The following is a 21,821-nucleotide window of genomic DNA, read 5'->3' on the forward strand; positions in this document are numbered from 1 at the left end:
AAATCTAACATTTTATCATTAGGAGTCTTAAAATAAATCACATTTACTAACTGAAATGAAAGTCAACTGGTTCTGTAGGAAACTAGAATTTTAGCACTTTTACCCTGTTAAGAGGGATTTAGATTTCTGGGCTTTCGGTATCTCTGTTCATGTTAGAGACCTGCATGGGCCTAGCCTGGCTGGAGGCCCGAATCCCGGCCCAGCCCGCGGGCCGGGCTTGGGCGGGCCGACTCTATTATTTCTTTGGGCCGGGCCGGGCTTGGGCGGGCCGACACTGATTTCTCTTCAGGTCGGGCCGGGCTGGGTCCGATTAATTGCAATTCTTTAATAATTATTGACATTCGTTAAACGATAATTAGAATAAAGGCAAACATTGAAGAAGTGTACCCGTGAAAAATGTTACAAAATGAAACTTCGAAAATTTATCGGGCCCGGGCCTACGTACATTCGGGCTGGATTGGGCTAGGGCCGTGCAGGTCTCTAGTTCATGTTAGCCCGTCACGTTTGAGGGATAACGTCCTTCGACGAGCACACTATCCGGGGAAAGAAGAAAGAAAGGGTTGGGGAAGGAAGCGGCCTGGGACCTATATATTAGGCACCAGTCCGGCATTTGCCTGGTGTGAATGGGGAAAACCTAGGAAAACCTCATTCAGGATGGCTGGCCTGAAAATGCCTTTTACCCTTTTTCGACCGAGTATCCCCACCAGGAATCGAACCCGGGACCGCTCACTTTGCCCTGTTGTAGCCAGACAGCGAAGATATAAGCGTATATTCTGTCTGAAAAATGTTTTATCAAACTATGGTCCTTGTATCTCAAGTGGTCCTCAAAATCAGTCCTTGTTGTATTCTTGGATGGAATATTAGTCCGAAATGGAGATGCAGAAAACCCAGCACTATTTAAATGAATATTTTTCCTTTGTTTTTAAAGAAACGGAAATATTTGTTTTTTTCACTTTTTATAACTTTCTTGTCCAAGTGTGGTGGATTCTACAAGTAAGAAAGTGCTTTTGTAACATCCAGTACTTTTAAGGTCTACGTTCATTGCGGGGCTGGCTGTCTTGAACAGCTTTAAAACTAACATTGTAGTTGTTATCTGCAAGTGCAACTTATGCAACCCACATATCTCAAGTGTCATTTTGGTTGCCTAAACATTTTATTAAGTACCTGGAAATTATACATCTTCATGTAAGTGTTTTACTGGTTGCCTAAAATCATCTGGCCGCAAGGAAATCTTTCAGCTTAATGTCACACTTTTTATGTCCTTTAGGCTAAGAGAATAGGGTTATTAAGGCAAATGAACAATGATGGAAGAATCGGTGGAATGACAATGTTGGAAGAAACAAGAGTACCAGAGAAAATACACGGACACGATGCTGTCCAGCACAAACTTACTACACCGGAGATCGAACCAAGAACCCCCAGGCACTAGAAGTAAGTACTCTACCAATGAACAACCAAAACTCCTATATGTTTTACCCAGTCTCCGGGAGATAAAAATTATAAAGAACTACTTAATGGATCAGCATTAATTTTCGGTACGATGTAAAGAGTCAAAAGTTATGAGTTCAGTTTATTCATGGAGGTGATGTTTAAACCGGAAGTGTTAGAAATGAAACAATTTCCGGTTTTGATCTTGATCATAATATATAGCCAGAATCTGTTTCTTGCAATCGATTAAGCGTCCCAAGAATACATTTCAACTCCATCCATAAGTCACTACTAAAACTAGAAGTGATAAAAATTCACCACAACTTTCAGTTTCAATATTAAGTTCGCGATGATTTCGCGACACACAAGCCAAACTCCTTCGCGTGTACTCATGACACTGCTACTTGATATATTAGCAATAAAATTCGTTTTTGTCAGTTTTCTGTTCAATTTTACATGATGATTTATATGTATTTAAACATGCGATTTTGTTCACCTCAACAGGAAGGAGGAGACATGACCCTCCATTGACTACATAGTCCCGCAGATATCATTAGTACTGTATATTATTATGCTAGTTATTAAATGGAAATGAAATGATATCTTTAAGTTTAACGTCCCACGATTATGCCATTTGGGCTAAGGGAAAAGGATGATTAAGTCAAGTGAATTATGATGGAAGAATTGGTGGAGAGAGAATGTGGGAGGAAACGGGAGTACCCCAATAAAACCCACGGACACGATGTTATCTACAACAAACTCACTTGCCCAGGGATCGAATCAATGACTCCCATACACAAGAGGTACGCGCTCTACCACTGAGCCACCGTGCCTATAAAATACATATATATCAAACTCGAAGGGAGGAGAAATGACGCGTGAAGCTCAATTAGATGAAACAAGTGATGTAATGTCCCACTCGGAAGCGTCGGAAGTCTTATAGAACGGCTATGTCCGTCCATCTGTATATCAGTCGACAGACACGAGAGCAAAAACGGAAAGAGATGTCAAGAAATTGTTGTTTGCAATCGATTCAGTATCCCAAAAATAAGTACAAGACCTTGCGTTAGCCTGTTATTGTAACTTAAAGTGGTTGAAATTAGCTATTTCCGGTTTTAATGTTTTTCTCCCTAGAACAAGAACGGTAGTAGATAGCGACAAGTAGTTTTCCACAATGGATTAAGTGTATCAATCAAATATATCACCACCATCTGTAACACTTGGCCAACACTGGAAGTGGTTGAAATTTACTTACTTCTTATATCAATACAGACTTTTATAGAGCAAAAACATTAAAAGCGGTTTTAGCATATGATTCTTCGTCTCAAGAATAGCTTCTGTATCCCAGTTGAACTCTCTAATCAAACGAGAAGTGGTAAAATCAATCATTTCTGGTTTGAACGTTTATCGCCATAGAACAAAATGGTAACAGATAGCAACAAAAAGTTTCTAGTAATCAGTTTAGAGAAGCAAGAGAACATGTCATTACCACCTACACTCTATTAAAACCGGAAATGGCTCAAATTTGCTAGTACTTCCGCTTTCAATTCTGCTTTTCCATAGAGCAAAGTAACTGCTATCGAGGAGCTTTTTTTTTTCAGTTAATTCAGCGTCCCAAGAATAGGTTCCATTTTCTCCGCTAACCCTCTTTTCAAACCTGAAGTAGTAGAAATCGACCGTTTACGGTTTTAACGTTGACCGCTATAGAACAAACACGGTAATAAGATAGCAACAAGTGAATTTCAGCAATCGATTCAGCATTTCAAAAGAACATACCATCATCATCCGCAACACTACTGAAACCGGAAATATTTGGAATTTACTAGTACTTAAGGTTTCAATACTTATTTATATAGAACAAAACACGATAAGGGATGTCAAAAAGCTTTTTTTTTTTTGAAGATTCAGCGTCCCAAGAATAAGTCTTGTCTCGAATTTTATCTCTCTGTTGAATAGGGATGCGCACGAGACGAGTCGAGACAGAATTTTCCTGACAAAATTCGAGTCGAGGCACAGCTCTTCCAATAGAGAAGAATACATTTTTCGAGTTGAGACATCACTTTTACAGCACATTTTAGAGACGAGACAGCCTCAAATCTTGTCTCGTGCGCACCCCTACTGTTAAAAACAGAAGTGAAAATCTGCAATTTTTAGTTTACAACATTAATCGCATAATGCAGGGTGGTCCGGAAGTGGGCGTACCCCCTTTAGTTTCAACAGTATAGTTTTAGTTATGGTAGAATGTCTGTACACAGTTACCTTGAAGACTTAAGAGTCTTAAACATCGGTATGATCACCATCCATGTCGTAACACAGCTGAATTCTACGAAAGTTCTCGCAGATGTTTTGCGTAGATACCCCAGAGTCACGAGGGTGAAGGCGTGTTCCACAGCTGCTCGGCGAGAACTTGGCGCAAAATTCAGCTATGCTATGACATGGATGGTAATCATACCGATGTTTATGACTCTTAAGACTTGAAGGTAACTATATACAGACATTCTACCATAACTAACAATATACTGTTTAAACTAAAGGGGGGTACGCCCACTTCCGGACCGCCCTGTAGATGAAACGGGGTCCAGGGCCAGGAAGCGTTATAGAGAAGTTATTCAGTGCCAAATATATATATATATTTCATCTTGATTTTATTCTTTTCATTGCCACTAGAAGTGACAAAAGGCATCAATTACCACTTCCGCTTTTAATGGTTAATCTTCATAGAACAGAAATAGTAAGAGATAGCAAGTAGCAGCTTTTTGATATGGATTCAGCTTCTGAATTCCTCTATTGCAACCAGTAGTTCAGATGTTCTACTTGAAGATTGAAATGAAATGAAATGAAATCTTTAGTTTAACGGCTCTTTAGGCTAAAGCAGACAGATGATTAAGGCAAGTGAATGATGATGGAAGAATTGGTGGGATGAAAATAAGGGAGGAAACGGAAGCACCCTGAGAAAACCCACGGACACGATGTTATGCACCACATACTTACATGGTCGGGGATTGAACCACGGACCCTACGCACCAGAGGTATGTTCTCTACCACAGAGCCACCGTGCTCTCCATACTTCACAATTGAGTATTGAATTCGCATAGTTTGGAATTTCACCGTGGGTTCAGATTGTGAAAGGAAATTTACTTGTTATTATTATTGATGCTGTTGCGATTTAATATTTAACCTCTTAGAGGGAGTGGAAATATATAAGTGCAACAATTTTATATTGTCATACGTTTCTCTTGAAGCGACAGAGGGAAATGCAAGAAATTTAGTATCTGGCGATGTTTTTATTTTGCTAGTTTCAGAAAATTAACTTCGTCATTCTCAAGTTCGAATTTAATATGTGTGATACAGAAAATAGAGACGTAAATGATAGCGGAGTATTTCTTAAATGTAATAGGAGTGCTTTCCCTGTCTTAGGAGGACTCAGGTTCGATTCCAGCTTAGAAAACACAAATTGAGAAGAGATTCACAGCTAGCGACCTCAGGAGCAACGAAACTTTAAAAAAAAAAATTTAAAAATTGCATCATGAAGCTTCTTCGCCGAAGCACAATATAATAATTCTTAGTTTAAATATTATCTTTATTAAAAATCTGTGCACTTGGCTACTTCCATCTCAATCTCGTCACCTTGAACATTTCCGCCTTACTTGCATTCCTTGTTTCCTTAACCTCCTTCGTTTGTATTTTCCAGCTACTACGAAAATTTGCAACTTAATTAATCATGGTGAATTATCTATTGTCTGAGTCTATACCTTCTTTATTTAAAGCTTATTGTTTTCAATTACCACAGAAGAAACCAGTTACCAGGAAGCGCTACATTAACAAGTGAGGACAACGACTATCAAGCGTGCATTCTTCCTCGGTTGACGAAGCAAACTTCCAGGCAACTTGACCAAACATTGGCTAAAAGCTGAGGATGAGATTTCCAGGATATTTCCGAGATTTTGTTATCCTGAGAACTTCAAAAAGTCAAAGGACTTCATTCGTGATGTCACAGACTACGTTATATCGCACGAGCAGAATTAACCTAAATTAAGGAGAAAATAATACCACATTTCTAATTGTCACTTCTCATGGGAGGAGCAAGTCAAAGTACCCGAGATGATAAAACCATCTCCGAGATTTTGAAGAAGCTAGAAGACAGATAAGAACTGAGCTAATTTATGACAGGGGCGCACCCAGAAATTTTTGTTGGGAAGAGCCCAAGCTTAGGGAGCAGGGGCCCAATACTACACACCACACGTCTATGTAGTATTTATTCTGCACCAGAAAAGACGATAAGTAATTGTAAAATATTTCCCCCCAATATTTTCAGAAAGATGATAGAACTAGATTGTTTTTATAAGAGAAAGAGTACAGATGAATTGTAAGATGAAATTTTCATGCTACATCAATCATTTTCCTATTGAAACAAGTATAGTTTTACTGAAAAAGTGTAGAAATATATGTTGAGGTAGAAAGATTTTGGGGAAGATCCGAACCCGGTGGAACCCCCGTCAGTGTACCCCTGATTTATGGTCATTTTGATCTACAATAATGAAATTAACCCTTCCCTTCAGCACTTAACACGGAAAACACCTGTACACAGACTCTCCTATTTCTTTCAGCCTTTCCCTTTCATAAACTTCGCACATTTATATGACATCATCTATAAAACCATAATAGCATATAAAATCACATTACATAAAACCATGTATTTATTTCATTTTCCTAGGTATACTAATAAAAACACCTATTAGCTACATCTTAGAGAAGCAAGTTCGAAGTTCCAACCTTATTTAGTCATTTGTTTCCTAAGTTATCTTTTCTTTTTCTCATACTACATTGAAAGTTTAGAATAATTGCCTTTTATTATCATTTGAATTCAAATTCTGATATCTTGAAGTGCAGACATCACGTTTTGTGACTTACGTCACCATCCAATCAGTGTTCGATTCTCGACAAGACAATCAGTCTTGTTACACCAATAATAATACATAATTTCATTTGACCATATACCCTCTTCCTTAAAACCTGCAGTAACTAATTGTGTCTATGAATGAATTTATATAAGTTGAGTTTCCCTATAAATCAGAAATAAGGATTTATACCTGTCAGTCAATAAATATACTGTAGGTCTTATAAAAGTACCGGACACTTCGTTCATAAGTTGACAAAGAAAAAGAAATAAAAATATCTAGTTTGGCTTGCAGTGTCACCTGTTGTAAGAAAGTGGAACCAAGATCACGTTGTTCATGTGTCTACATAAACAATGGATTTCCGCATAGCCGTTGCGCTCATTTGGTGCATAGCCAGTTGGCAGTGTGCAAAATTTGCGTGTTGTGCAATTCAAGTTAGTTCTCATGCATAACACACATAGAAACACGAGAGACAGGAAATACGTTATATAAAGATCAAACACAAACTAAAAATTAATTTTCTACGCCTAAGTCAAGCAGAAAGTATTTTTCCTCTGTCTAAGAGTGTGCTAACATATTTTAAGACTTGTTTCTGTTTAAGATTTGTTTTTCTTATTTATCCTTCCGTATTAAAGCATATTTTATGATAGAAAAGTAACTTATGGAACTGCCTATTTCCTAATCTTTATTCTGTAACAAGCGTTCAGGGGCACAAGATTGATTTTCCAGTTAAAGAAAATACAGAACTATTTTAAATAATGCATTCGTATTCAAAAGCTATATTTTCAAAAGTATTACACATGCAAATCTGACAGTGAGATATACATATGAAAGTAACAGCAAACGTTATATTCAACCTCAGGAAATGCATCGATGTTGCACTGTATACCATTGACAGGATGGATTGACGCTACAAAATATGTGGAACAAGGTCAACTATTGTCTGGTCGAGGTCTGCACGGCCCGAAATATTTAGCCTGGACCCGGCCCGTGAATTTATAATATTAGGCTGGACCCGAGTCCGAAATATGTTTTAGACTTTAGGCCCCAGCCGGTTTAATAATCATAATTAACCCAAAATTGCATTTTTATTTACAACAATTTGAGATTTAATTTTGCAGTTTAAAAGCTTACATGATTCAGAGAGAATAACAAAATAAAAGTTATCGTTTAGACTTACTAACTATATGAACTGTCTAAAGAAAATGGTCATTTATATAAATTCCACCTCCCTTAGTTTCGGTCCATAACCGTGGGAAGTTAAACTAAATATTTCATTTCATTTACACAAATTCTCATGAAATGGAAACATGAATACTCTAAATATTCAAAACAGAATGTCAATGTGTGCAAATTCTTATACAAATAAATGTGTACTGAACTCACTCAGACAATCCTCAAAGAAGTTTTCCTTTTTCCCTCTGCTCACCAAATCATCAATTTTCCTTTTGATTTAACTGTTGAAGTGGGGAATAGGTGCAAGCGCTGCTATTCAATTTCGGCAACGTTTGATTCCTCTTTTTACATGTGAAAATGGGAATGCTATATTTTTATGGAGAATTTTTCGAACGACATCCTTCCAATATTAGCAAAATAATAATAAAAAGAACTAAAAATATAAACTGGTATCATAAAGCAAGTCAACTTGTTCTGAATGGTTTTGTTCTTTTAATTTTGTGAGTACGGTACTCTCACTCACAGTCACAGACAAGCTAAGAATATTTATTTCTATTACTTTAGTTTTTGTCTCCACTACACAGCTTTTCTCTCAATTACACAATCATAGATTTTTAGTTTGGGGTCTCAAGTTACAAATTTAGATGTGATTTAAAAGTTCTCCAGAAAGAATGATCTAATAAATATCCTTGTACAGTATATTTACAAAGTTAGGCCCGAAAAGGTAAGAGAAATATGATTGTCTATTTAAAAATTTACGGCCTGAGTTCGGGCTGAGCCCGAAGTGATATGCTTTGTAAGCCCGAGCCCGTGCAGACCTCTATCGTCTGGACGTGTGACCAAAAGAGCACATATAAAGCATTTGTGGAAGGTGCAGAAAACTTGGTGAGTTTGAGGTTATTTTCACATATATCTCTCTCATGTTTGTATGTGTAATACTTTAGAAAATATAGCGTTTTGAAAACGAAAGAATCATTTATAGTAACCCTGTATAATAACCCAGCGGTACGCTTAGTATGCGCTATGTACAGTAAGCAAGGTTGAAAATCTGTAATTCTAACAAATAGACTTAAACAATACGTTTGTCCACTGTGAATTAGATCGTATGTTGGCCAGCCGACAATATGCTGTTACTTATCCAATAGTTTCGACATAGGGTTGCTACCAATGCCAACTAAAATGTCGGAATGCTTCGTGTGGATTGCAATCTTTCCAAGAATACTAACATTTACACTCTGGTGAAATATTTCAAACCCCAAGTAACTCATTTCAAAAAGTCAAATACTTGTTTTTTGTACCTATTAATATAATGATAGTTCAGGACAAACTATGGGACAGAGTAGACAAGACACCGGTGCCATTTGTTGAGCACCTTTAAATTTAAGGAAAAACATGTCGACTGGGGTCTGTGAGACCCCACCAGAGTAGTTGAAGCTTAATATTATTTTCCTTACTGTAAGGAACCATTTTTAAATGTATTTATAACATTTATGAGTACATAAATTAATTTCGTGCAGTTTTACTATACGGATCCATAGTACAAGTAGTAGTAGTACTAAAAGTAGGAGTAGTAGAAGTAGTAGTAGTAGGAACGGGTTAGAAGCCAAGGGCACCGATCCTGGGGGCCGGGGGCCCCGGGCCCTCCAAAGCTCATGTAGGCCTCTATTGTATTTATGAATATACAATGTTTGGCATAATTTGAATGTAATTTGTCTTAAAATCCTCATATATATATATATATATATATATATATATATATATATATATATATATATATATATATATATATATATATATATATATATATATATATATATATATATATATACCTTCAGCATCTGAATGCCCCCCCCCCCCAAATTTACAGAGAAATCGGCGCCCTTGTTAGAAGCCCCGCAGGGGTTGGTTGGGTTCTGTTCTCGGCATAAAATGGGCAAATTATAGACTTGACCAATTTTGTCTGTACATTTTACAGTCTGTAGATCCGTATATGAAAACTGCACCATTAATTTATATCTCGCACTGTCTTAAATGCATTTGTTATATCGTCAATTAATCTACAGTGTCCGAATAGCAGGAAAGGCAAATGAAACGTAAATTCATTCATAGGCACACAAAGCACACATTCATAGTCCTATTCCATTTAGCCTTATGCATTACATAGAAATCCAAGCAAAAAATTGGCATCGGGAAACGTGCCAATTCTTGAGTGATGAACTAGAATAAAAAATAAAAAAATAAGAAAAAGAAAGAAAGAAATCTGACAACACTGACCTTCCCTCCTTTTCACGGACACTGATCGGGAGATTGACATGGTTTACCCATTCGTCCACTTATGCACCTGCAAGTACAACAAAACATCGTTGTTTAAACTTAGCCAAATTGCTGTCAAACTTGTCTTTCAAAATATATATTTATTTAATTTACTCACCAGATGTATTTGATATTTTAGTTTCCTTAACCTTTCAGAAACTGAGAGTGCAGAAACTACAATTTTCAAAAATCATGTCATCTAAATTTTTGTGTGTACGTCAGCAAAGATATAAAGGTAAAATGATGACATTTTATCTTTTCTTGCAAAGACTTACTAAAAGTCTTCCTCGAAAATTTTCTTTCGTTCAAAGTAGGACATAACATTGTAGAATCTAGCAAACAGTCTTGTTAATTCCCTTAATGATGTCTTCACACTAGGATCTTGTGAGACGCTCGCATGAGCCGATCATGTGAACCTGTAGTGTGAAGGCATTGAATACTTGTGAGCAGGGCCGGTCTTAGGTGGTGCGGGGCCCCAGACTTATAACTAACTTGCACCAAGGTCTGTTCAACCAATCTCTCTCTCTCTCTCTCTCTCTCTCTCTCTCTCTCTCTCTCTTTGTATATATATCTGCAAAATGTTCTGAGAAAAACGCTCACCCTGTTCATTGCTTATAGCAGCTAATTTTTCAGAGAAATAACTCAAATGGAAATGCAGACAGTGAATGAATTATAAAATATATATTTCACCCTTTTGCCTCGGAATTTTTCAAGAAGACTCTGTACCAGTATTTCATAGTCAAAATCTAGTTTCTTCACCACACTTACGTTAGCAGAGAAGTGTTGAGTATCAAGAAACGAGCTTAAGCAAAATTTAAAGCGCTTCCGTCCATAAAGACGGCCGCAGTGACCAAAAACCTGATTGATCAGAATAAGCCATAACAAGTTTCAAGTTTGAAAATTTCATTTTATTTGTAAAACGGATAACGGGACGAAAAACTAAAACACATTAATCGACACCGAGAGGAAGTAGGCATCTATTTGAGGGTATGCTTATCATGGTCGCAATTTTGAAGTCTGCCATCTTGTATCTCGCTTAACTTTTTTAAATAGGAAGGGGGTCATGCAATATATCAAATTGGAGTAAACTTTTACGAGAAATACAATCGTGAAGTGATTAGCCAATGATTTCAGTAAATAGTAGTAGGTATTATTTTGGGGTGGGTGGGGGGATAACTACGAATTTTCACTCATCGGGTTTTAAACTTAGAAATTGGTAGCGCACTTAAAATTATGGAACTCATATTTTTCTTTTCAATTTTAGACTCTTTATCTACATGGTGACGTATCAGAGCGGAATAAGTTTGTTAGTTATTCCTTTATATTTCCAGTCCTACTCACGTCAGTGTTTCTTCCAGGCACACTTCGCGGGTGGGGTTGGGGCAAAGTTCCCGGCACTAAGATAAATTATAAATTGCGAACATATGTTACTTTTGTAAACGTTCTTCTAGCAAATATTGTTCCAGTGCAGCCCTTAATATTTTGATATTGCCTCCTTCCCCCTCAAAATTCTCGCGAAGAAAGCCTGATCCTACTAAAATAGGATATTTGTAAGTAAGTAACACTCATGCTCAATGTCTTGTACATTCACAGTTATAAATTTATTTGTTAAAAAAAATAATTTTGTATTCACTTATCATATTATTATGTATTGGTTGTAATACGTTAGTTAATGATTGATTAAGTGATTGAAGGTAGATTGTATCACTGATTTAAATAAAACGAGATTATTTGCAAAAAAAAATATTCAAATGTTTTATAATTTTTGATAACGATATTTAGGAATGTATTGTACTTACATCTGCATTGTTTTACAACCAAACAATAGTTTATTTAAAAAAAAAACGTTACCATACATACTCCTATGATGTATTTCTTAATCATTATTCTTCGTTGTGTTATGTCTGCTACTAGATATCTCCCAAAATATTCAGTTTATGATTCGAAAGTAAAGACTGGTTTCACATTGAATCAATTGGGGTTCGTGCTCCGTGAAACCAATATTTTGGTGAGTTGTTCTTTTTCAATTAAGAAAAAAAATATATAATCATATTTTTGAAAATAATTTGTAGATCATTTTGCTCGGTGGTGTCATTTATGGTGTAAGAAAGATAACAATTCAAGCTGTTTCTAAATCTACATTATTATTATTATTATTATTATTATTATTATTATTATTATTATTATTATTATTATTATTATTATTATTATTATTATTATTATTATTAGTTGTAGTAGTAGTAGTAGTAGTAGTAGTAGTAGTAGTAGTAGTAGTAGTAGTAGTAGTAGTAGTAGGAGGAGGAGGAGGAGGAGGAGGAGGAGGGGGGAGGAGGGGGAGGAGGAGGAGGCCTAGTATTTCTTTTTGTTCCTTCCATACAATTTCCCAAATTAATTTTCTACGGGAAATTGAAGGGTGGGGAACAACGGTCCAATGTCTCCAGCCTGGTGAATCCTTTCGAAACGGGCAAATCGTTGGATTGAAACATGAAAAAGAAAAAAATATGAAATAAAATGAAACCTCTGAGTTTAACGTCCCATGATTATGCCTGTTAGGCTGAGAGAGACGATGATTAAAGCAAGTGAATGATGGTGGAATGAAAAAGTGGGAGGAACGGAAGTATCTTAGGAAAGCCCACAAGCAGGATGTTGTGTTGTCCACCACAAAGTTACTTGGCCAGGATCGAACTAGGGACCCACTCACCAGAGGTATGGGCTCTACTGCTGAGCCATGGAAAATAAATTAGGATGGACGAACTAGTTTACAATTTCATCCTTGTGGCAATTATTCATTAACTACTAATGTACTATATACCTATGTTTCTCTCTTTTCTTTCTTTTTTTTTAAAGTTGTAAAGAAAGAATAACATCATCATATTTTATGTCCCCTGTGGGGAACGCCGGGACCGACATGGATATATAGGGTGTTAATGAACTATACCGACAAACTGTATGTGGTGATTCCTCACATCAAAATAAGAGAAAAAGTCCATATGGACCTATGGCGAAAAGCTAGGTCTGTCCAAAATCGCGAAAAAGCTAAACTTCAATAGGCCCTATTTCGAATTCCAGAATTCTCGCATCATTGTCTAAGGGGGGAGTACCACATTGTTTCTTTACATCTAAACAAATAGCGTTGTCGAAATGATGCTTCGTCATTGAGTAGTATTAAAAATGTTGTGGGAGCGCATACTCCACACGATCACGACTTTTGTTTCTAAAAATTTTTAATTTTTGTCCATCTTGGATTGAATACATTTTCAGATAATTCTGTTCATAGCGCACTGAAAATTTTCATGCTCTCAATTGTTGAATTTTTGTTTCAATATATCAGAAAACATGAAGAAGGGGGTTCCCCAATATCTTCAGAACGCTTTGTTGATTGGAATTGATCCTTCATAACTGGAGAGTAAGTTTCCTACTACAGACATCAACCCTTACTGAACCCTACTTCTCTCACCGTTTCTTATGTCGGAGTATCTGGTATCCTTCTATTTTATGTGTTTGTTTCCACAATGATAAACTCAAAATTTCCACCCAGTAACTATAATTATCGTAAAACTCTGCAAATTTGTTGGTACTGATAGCTTTCTTTGACGACCGTCAATGATAAAATGTTCTTGACAATCTTTTAGAAGAATAAAATACTTCATAAATAATATAACACATATACGTTTTGTCACTTTCTTAACTGAGTTTAATAGCCACTCATGAGAAGAGTACATAACAAGATGTCTATCTCTACACACACTTATTTATTATGTATCCATAGCAACAACTCTTTTTTTTCTAATTTTTGATTACAAAAGAATAATCTCTTGATATCTCTATGTATCTTTCTTTTCTTTTCACATAATACTGCTCCACTAATTCGCCTCTGATCGCCTTTTTATAAGCTGGCACAGATTGCCAATACTATATACAACTCAACAACGTTATCGTTGTAGAATGTCGTCCGAACGGGACTTCTGTAATAGTTTCACTATGAAGGAAAGAACCCTGGGTTAAAGATCATGAAACACCAACCTTTTGAATAGCCCTCGTATATACTCAATATTATTTTTAATACAAATATTTTACTCTTCAAATATATAATATATTATAACATTACATTTTTTTATATTTATTAATATGTCGATTTACAATTATCATCAATGGGCCTATTCAAAATTTAAATCTAACTAATAGTTTCCTTCATGTTCAAATAACATTAATCACAAATAAAGATCTTTAAAATATTAAATATTAGTAGGATCAGAAAGCATTAGAACATATAAACATATGGAAAATTAAGAGATTCGATATTCATTATTCATATTCTTTCCATAAGTTGCATCTGTTTTATATATCTGTCATTACCTTGATGCGTTTACATTAAAATTATGATCTTTTATTTTTACATATTTATAATATTCATATAAGTAATTATGAGATTTCAATATGTGAGGCACCAATTTTAGGTGGACACAAATTTTGATTCGATGTTCACCTACATTTTAATAATAAATCGAATAAAGAACATAATAACCATAGACGTAAGCAAAGGTCGATTTAATACAAATCCATCGGACGCCTTTTTGATAGTTCAGGTTATACGTTCAAAGGGTTCATTTAAGCTACATTGTATAGCACAATCTTGTGTACGTTCTTGTCTTTCATAGGATGTTACCATATTTTGATTCCTATTTACAGAATTCCTGCCATCTACAAGTTGATTTTGTGAAAATCGGCGATAATTATTATTCCTACTGAAATTTCTGTTGCTGTTTCTAAAATTCCTAACACCATTTCTGTGATTGGGTTGTGTTTGATTACCGGTACGATTATAAGTATTCATTCTATTATTAAAACTAGGCACATTGGAATTATTTTCAGGTTGTACGTTTACATTACGAACAGAAGCTATTGTGGCTGATTACGTCCAGAATTACCCTGACCTCTATCTTGTATTCTATTATTCTGTATTGCTGACTGACTTTCATAACTTTGAATAAGCATAATTAAATGGTTAAAGTTGATGCATTGTGCCGACATTAACAGTTGTTGTAATCGGAATGGCAATAAGATTCTAATGGAAGCTATAATACGAGATTCCGGATAATTTGGATTTAGCGATCTCAACTCATTATATGTAGATACTACAAATTCCGTAATACTCCTATGCAATTTTGGATTAAAATGTTTTGTTCTCAAGATGGCATCTCTATTCGCTGTCATGAAATCATTTTCGTAATTAGATAATAGAGCATTCTTAAAATCAGAATATGTATGAAGACTACCCCTGATAGCCTTGAACCATGTTAAACTGGGTGGTAACAATATATTTTAAATACTGCGACTCATCTACACCTATAAGCTCGTACTCATCCTCAAATTTTTCAAGAAACTCCCTAGTGGGTACATCTTCCGGTATGCCACTGAATTTGGTAAGTGATTTAACTTCACTGAATCGTATGGGTTTACCTGTTATAGTCTTCATATACCTGTTGGAGCTTTGCCGGGATGACTGTCTCACTCTTCTTTCCCTATCGATACTTTCCTCTCCACAACTTGAAGGTTCATTAGCTTCCAACATCGTCCTAGGATGGCGACTAGATTCACAAGTATTAAATGCAGGACCCACCATGTTCCTATATCCACCGTCTTGCGTTGCACTCTCGGAAACACAATTTTCTTTTATAAGATTAACCTCCTCCTGTAATAGCTTGATGTGGGTATCATGGGCGTTTAATGTTGCCTCTATGAGATCTACAGAGTTTTGAAATTCCGTGACTCTCTGTGATACTCTCTCCCAGCGGCGGCCCGTGGGGGAAGGCTGCAGGACTGCAGCCCCCCCAACGTAATTCCATATTTCCAATTCGAGACTTAATAATCAATCTTTATATTTGTGCTTTTTTTACGCGCGTTTTGTTCTTCAATTTTTCACCTCCTTGAAGCAAATTTGTTGTTCCACTTCACCCCATGGGACTGTCAGTACAATTTCGCCTGGCCGTTCTTACGATGCTATGATTCCACTTCCTCCTCTTTTTAGCATGTCTTTACTGGTAACATGTGGACACGACCCGCTCGGGAGAGTAATACTCCCGGAAGTACGTTTTTCCGCGCGCTACTCTAGACAGCTGTTTTACGCGCTATCCTAGCCAGTTGTTTTAAGTTGGTCACAAAATTTATATCATGAAGTACAAGGGGAACAAAATGACCCTATATCATGGAGTACAAGGGCATAAGTACTACAACTACTTATCTGCATAAAAATAAATAAATCACTTTTTTAAGTATTATTTTCATATTATTTTAATTTAATAAGTGTTATAAAAATGTAAAAAAATGTAAAAAAAAAAACTTTCCTTGGGCGGGGTTTGAACTCGCGCCAAAAGAGGATTTCATTACTAGCGTATAGCGCTAGCCCACTGGGCCACTAAGGCCGATAACAGCAAGCGTTTGTTGTCTGCTATTTGAATGCAACGTGGCAAGAGGTGGATAACGCCAACCAATCAGAAATGTGTTTCTCGTTTCTACTTCCGGGAGCATTACTCTCCCGAGCTAGTCCTCATGTGGACTGCTTTACATTCAGTCCTTTCGGATGCTTGACAGTTTGCGCAAGCGCACTCTTCTCATTTTGTGTTCGTCTGCTCTGATATGCGATGAGTACGTATATTCAGGCTTGCCAACTCCAGGGAAATATCCCTTGGCCAATCCTATACAAAACTTTATTTTCTGATTTTAGCTTCGAGAGGCATAATTCCCCTTTCTTTGATTAGCAACACTGAGTATACTTATGTTGTTTGGGGTTGGTTTGTTTGCCTGCTTGGTGAATGTTTCTAGTAGGCAACTGATTTATTCTGTGCAATATTCGATTATATTTAATTCTTTCAAAATGCGATTATATTTAATTTTTTAAAATTGTTTCAGTATTAGCGCGATGTCGTGCAAGTGATCTGCTGTTACTTGTGATTTTTATCTTCTGTACTCGTATCAGTGTTTCCAAAGACAAGGGGAAAAATCTATGAAATGTGAAACTATACAATTAGTTTTTTTTTCAGTTCTTTTAGAGTGGTCTGTTTCTTTCTTATGCGTGGCCTTCCTATTGGCCAAAGCTATGATGGCGCACCTGTGGTGAGTGGGGCTATAAATGGAGTCGAGGCCAAAGTGAGATAGATGTATCCTGTGCTTATTTTGTGCGCTGTTTTGCTCATCAATTAAATTTTGTAATGGAAAAAGCCACCAGACAAAACACTAAAGCCAGAATATTATTTTCTAATCTTTCTGCTATCCCGGTTTTTTCTCGCTCTCATAACAGAACAGCAGTTTTAGATTCCTGTTTTGCAAAGTGGATACCCAGTGGTGGACCAACCAGATAAAATTTTAAATCTAAGACTTAATTTGGTGTATGAAAAGCAGGAAGAAATAAAAGAATGCTTCCAAATTTTGTCAGAATCCGAGATCTGAAGCACTACAACAATGAATGAAGCGTCTGCCTTATAGTGAGAGAGATACACCCTAATGCTTATACAAAGAAGAATTTTGTTTCTGGCTATTTTTTTCACTTAGTTACGCCACATCTAAATATCCTATATAACCAACTTACTTAGTCATTATATAAATGCAGCAAAAGTTCAGTCATATTTATCTGCTTTCACCACTGAAATTAATAAAATCAGGGAATCAATAGAACTAATTGATACCGAAACGTAAAATCAAACTCAAAAGAGAATTGTTTCAAATACACAGTCAAGAGCACACGTAGCCAAAAAAGTGTGACGTTATTTTAAACCAAGTAATCCTGCGCTTCCATTTTACAGACCTCTTATCAGGCCTGTAGCCAGCCCAAAAATGTAGGGGGGGGCCGGCTGAAGTTAGGGGGGCCCGATCCAACCATATTATAGTTCATCACCATATTATAGTCCATTTGCCAGCCTACCGTAAAAATTTTAGGGGGCCAGCCAAAATTTAGGGGGGCCCGGCCCCCCTAGACCCCCTCTGGATACGGGCCTGCCTCTTATCTACATCTTTAGTTCTGCAGAACTCTAATTTTGATCAATTTAGTGCTTCCTTTCTCGAATAAATCTTCAGTAAATGTACAGAGCTCTCCTGTTTTTGATATAGATGAACTTCATACTGAATTTAGTTTAGTTTGTGCAAGAGAAGAGATCAGGAAACTTGGTGCTGCTGTGAAATTCATCCAGTATGTTATAAGCAATTGTGTTGTTTCCACTTTTACTGAAGTGCTAAAACTTTCGAAAATATACATAACGTTGCCGCTAACTACAAGTGAACCTGAATGATGCTCTTCTACCCTTAAAAGAGTGAAAACTTTTCTAAGAAATACAATGGGAGAAGAATGGTTAATGATACTTGCCATGTTATCAATAGAAAAGGAAATGGTTGAAAAGATCCCTAACTTCAATGATAGCGTTATCGAAAAATTTACTACAAGGAAGGACCATCGTATGGAATTAATTTCTAAATAAGGTGTTTTATTTTATGCAGCCCTCCTAAGTATAAGTAGCACGAGCCGCCACTGCTCTCTCCATCTTTTCGTCATATTGCTCAAATTTTACTACAATATGCTGGTTCATCTGTGTAAGCTGACGTTGGATAGCTTTCCACTTGTTTTCGTTGCATTGTTCTAATTGTTCTAGCTTTTCTTCAAAATCCTTCGTTTGTTGACTTATTTTCCGGTCTAGTTTTTCTTCAAGATTCCTAATTTGTTGTGCTATTTCTTCATTTTTTCGAGCTTCTTTTTCGTCAAGATTCCTAATTTGTTGTGCTATTTCTTCACTTTTTCGAGCTTCTCTTTCGTCAAGATTCCTAATTTGCTGAGCTATATGTTTTAAGATGTCAGTAAGATTTTCATTGGGATTAATCTCTAGATGAGTACTCCGCTATCCAGTTGTATTTCTATCCGTGACACTCATGATATTATTTCGGCGTATCACTTTCCCGCTTCTTAGAGTGGTCACACTAAGGTCACTTATAATGTTGGCCGTTTTTACTGTACTTCAAAACGACAAACTTATTTTCCGGGTTTAAGGCACCAATTTTAGAAGAATAAAATACTTCATAAATAACATAACTCATATACGTTTTGTCACTTTCTTAACTGAGTTTAATATCCACTCATGAGAAGCGTACATAACAAGATGTCTATCTCTAGACACACTTATTTATTATGTATCCATAGCAACAACTCTTTTTTTTTTCTAATTTTTGATTACAAAAGAATAATCTCTTGATATCTCTATGTATCTTTCTTTTCTTTTCACATAATACTGCTCCACTAGTTCGCCTCTGATCGCCTTTTTATAAACTGGCACAGATTGCCAATACTATATACAACAACTCAACAACGTTATCGTTGTACTTTGTTCCTTAAAATCTCTATTTTTCAACAGAATCTAAAGCCTTTTGCCTTCCACTGGAAATGGATATTTTTGTGCTGAGGTTGGAATGAAATAATCAAGATGTTAAATCGACCAACTGCTGACTGAAGAGGAAGCATATGCAATCACTCATAGAATTGTGTGAATAGAGTGTGGAGTTTCCAGGGACTGGAGTAGCTGAAATTATAATCACATTTCAACAAGGGATGTAGAATTCTTTCCTCCATGAGAATGATTCAAAGTTTCTTAATGATTTCATTTTGTCATCTACGTGGAGGCTCCTAAACCGAAACTCTGTTATGTTGCAGGAAATAGAACTACAGTGTGTGTTCTCCGTTACTATGTGATAATTGGTTTTGGTAAACCAGAAATTATCAAATTCTGTCGAAACTCAAAGCTATTAAAGATAGAGTCATCTTATTTGGTTCTCGTCATATCATCAGAACCAATTATGTTGTGGTTTGAAAAATAAATTGTAAAGATGTAAAATGAACAAATTGTTGAGTGAAATCGACTCACATGTATCGCTATATGCAAGTAATTTGGAATTTCCACGGACCACATATTAACCCACCAACTATACTAAATCTTATACAAAAAGGCCTCTGTTGTTTGTAAGAACCGATATAAAATTGGAAAAGAATCAATAGCTGCAAGAAAGCATGTCCTGTGATTGTCGCTTAATTGCTGATGACAATACTCTTGATGAGTTCGATCGACCAACTCAGCTGTGAAAATTGGAAAGGGAGTTGATAAGAGAATAAGCCACTAATGGAACGTCTCTCCCATGTCACCTGGTTGAAAAATTCTGTCAGCTGAGTCTTCTGAGAACGCAATGCCACTGCACTAACTGTTTGGTTTTCGTAAAGAAAATGAGTTGATGGACGCTGTGTATGATTTGGAATTGGTACAAAGGAGTTGAAGATTCAACAATGCTTGTGATTGTTTTCGCCGCTGAATTGGAGCCAAGACGAAAATATCAAGTCAATTATTGTAATGTCTAATTTATTAAAATGTAATGTTTATGAGAAAAAAGAAAAAAGAGAAAAATAAACAAAAACCCTCCTTAAGCTTGGGGATTTAGGGGTGGGTGCTTGATTAAGTGGGGTGGCTGGATCAATAGATGGATGGGGTATGTCTACCACCAATCTTCCTCGAATCTCTAGGAAGATTGGTGGTAACTGGATGGGCAGGCAGGGGAGTAGACTGGCTGACAGGACGGGTGTTTGGGCCGCTGGGCAGACGGTCTGGTAAGGGGGAGACGGGCAATGGATGGATTGAGGGGGTCTTGGAAGAAGGGAGGATGGGAGTGTGGGTGTTTGGCCGGACGGGTGGATATACACAACATATACACGTACGCAATCCAAACGCCTACATTCCTCATCACCACAGACACAGATGCAGCGAGGGACCACACGCTGCGATCCAGTTGGGTAAGTATTGTATTATTTACAGACTTCTATACAATGACTTATATTCTTCGGGGAAATTCTTCCGCTTTCAGATTCTTCTTCAAATAATTCTTCTAATTTCTTCAATACGTGTTGAATGTCTTCGTTCTCCTTTCTCTGTATCCAACAGTTTCTAGTTCTTCATAATCTCTCTCTCAATTGTAACAATCATATGGTTTTCCAATTTACATTTGTTCCGATACTATTTCTTTCACACACGATGGTAGCAATTACGGTACTCATTTCTCAATTCACACTTGTTCAATAATATTTCTTTCCTTTTCCATAGTTTCAATCGGGTCATCTCTCCATCAGAATATAGAAAATACTGAAGAAATGAAGAAAAAATTTCACTGTTGGCCATATTGCATATTTCGCTAGAATGTTGTGATAGGAGAACGTGCTGTCAGGTGAAAGTCTGGCTAGTATCAAAGATGAGGAAAAGTTGAATTGTAGGACACGCACAAAATCACTAGAAAGAACCCAATGGATACAACATCTGTAATGTAAAATATTAGAAAAAGAGGAAGATAATTAGAATGAAGGGGTGGTGAAAGGGTGGAGACAGTGTGATAAATCAAATTAACAAAAAATATAAATAAATTAATTAAATAGATAAGTTATAGTAGGTAAGAAATACAAATAAAAAATTAAATAAATAAATATATAAATCATAACTCCTTCCCCACCATCACCATCATCATCATCATAATCCTAATCACTGACTACATTGTCTCCAGTTTTTTTCCACCCGAATCTTTTCTCCTTCTGTAGGATTTCATATTACAGTTGTTGTGTCTCGTGGTTGTCTAGTGATATTTTGTATGTCGTGCCTTTATCTTTAATGTTTTCTCTTTTTTGAATAGCTACTCAAGACTTTGACTTCGCCACACGTCCTTTCAATTAACCTTCTGACACAATATTTAATATGGTGACAGTGATACTTTTGTCTAGTATTCTCCCCTTTCTTCGGTCTTGGATACATTCTGACGACGAGACCTTGAATCTTGAAAGCTAAATCCTTTATTCTTCCAGTGTGCTTTCGTTCATAAGCATCATGTACAGTATCTTTTTGTCTACATATCGCACGCAAACATTCACACACTGAGATGGCTCGTGAGGGAAGTCATACTGCTAGAAATTACAGTTTTATCGCTTGAAACTGAAATAAAAAA

The 21,821-nt window shown here is 36.4% G+C and overlaps 1 protein-coding gene across 2 annotated transcripts in view; it reads right to left on the reverse strand.

Annotated features, from left to right (window-relative positions):
• Obsc (Obscurin) overlaps positions 1 to 21,821 on the reverse strand; it is a 633,182-nt gene that overhangs the window by 513,962 nt on the left and 97,399 nt on the right. For both annotated transcript variants that reach the window (XM_081756092.1, XM_081756083.1), the window contains exon 2: positions 9,777 to 9,843. In XM_081756092.1, coding sequence (XP_081612218.1) covers positions 9,777 to 9,816 — 40 coding nt within the window. In that variant the 5' untranslated portion in view covers positions 9,817 to 9,843. The remainder of the gene's footprint in view (positions 1 to 9,776; positions 9,844 to 21,821) is intronic.

This window comes from Thermobia domestica, chromosome 1, assembly GCF_964235325.1.
Source record: "Thermobia domestica chromosome 1, izTheDome1.hap1.1, whole genome shotgun sequence".
Taxonomy (NCBI): domain Eukaryota; kingdom Metazoa; phylum Arthropoda; class Insecta; order Zygentoma; family Lepismatidae; genus Thermobia; species Thermobia domestica.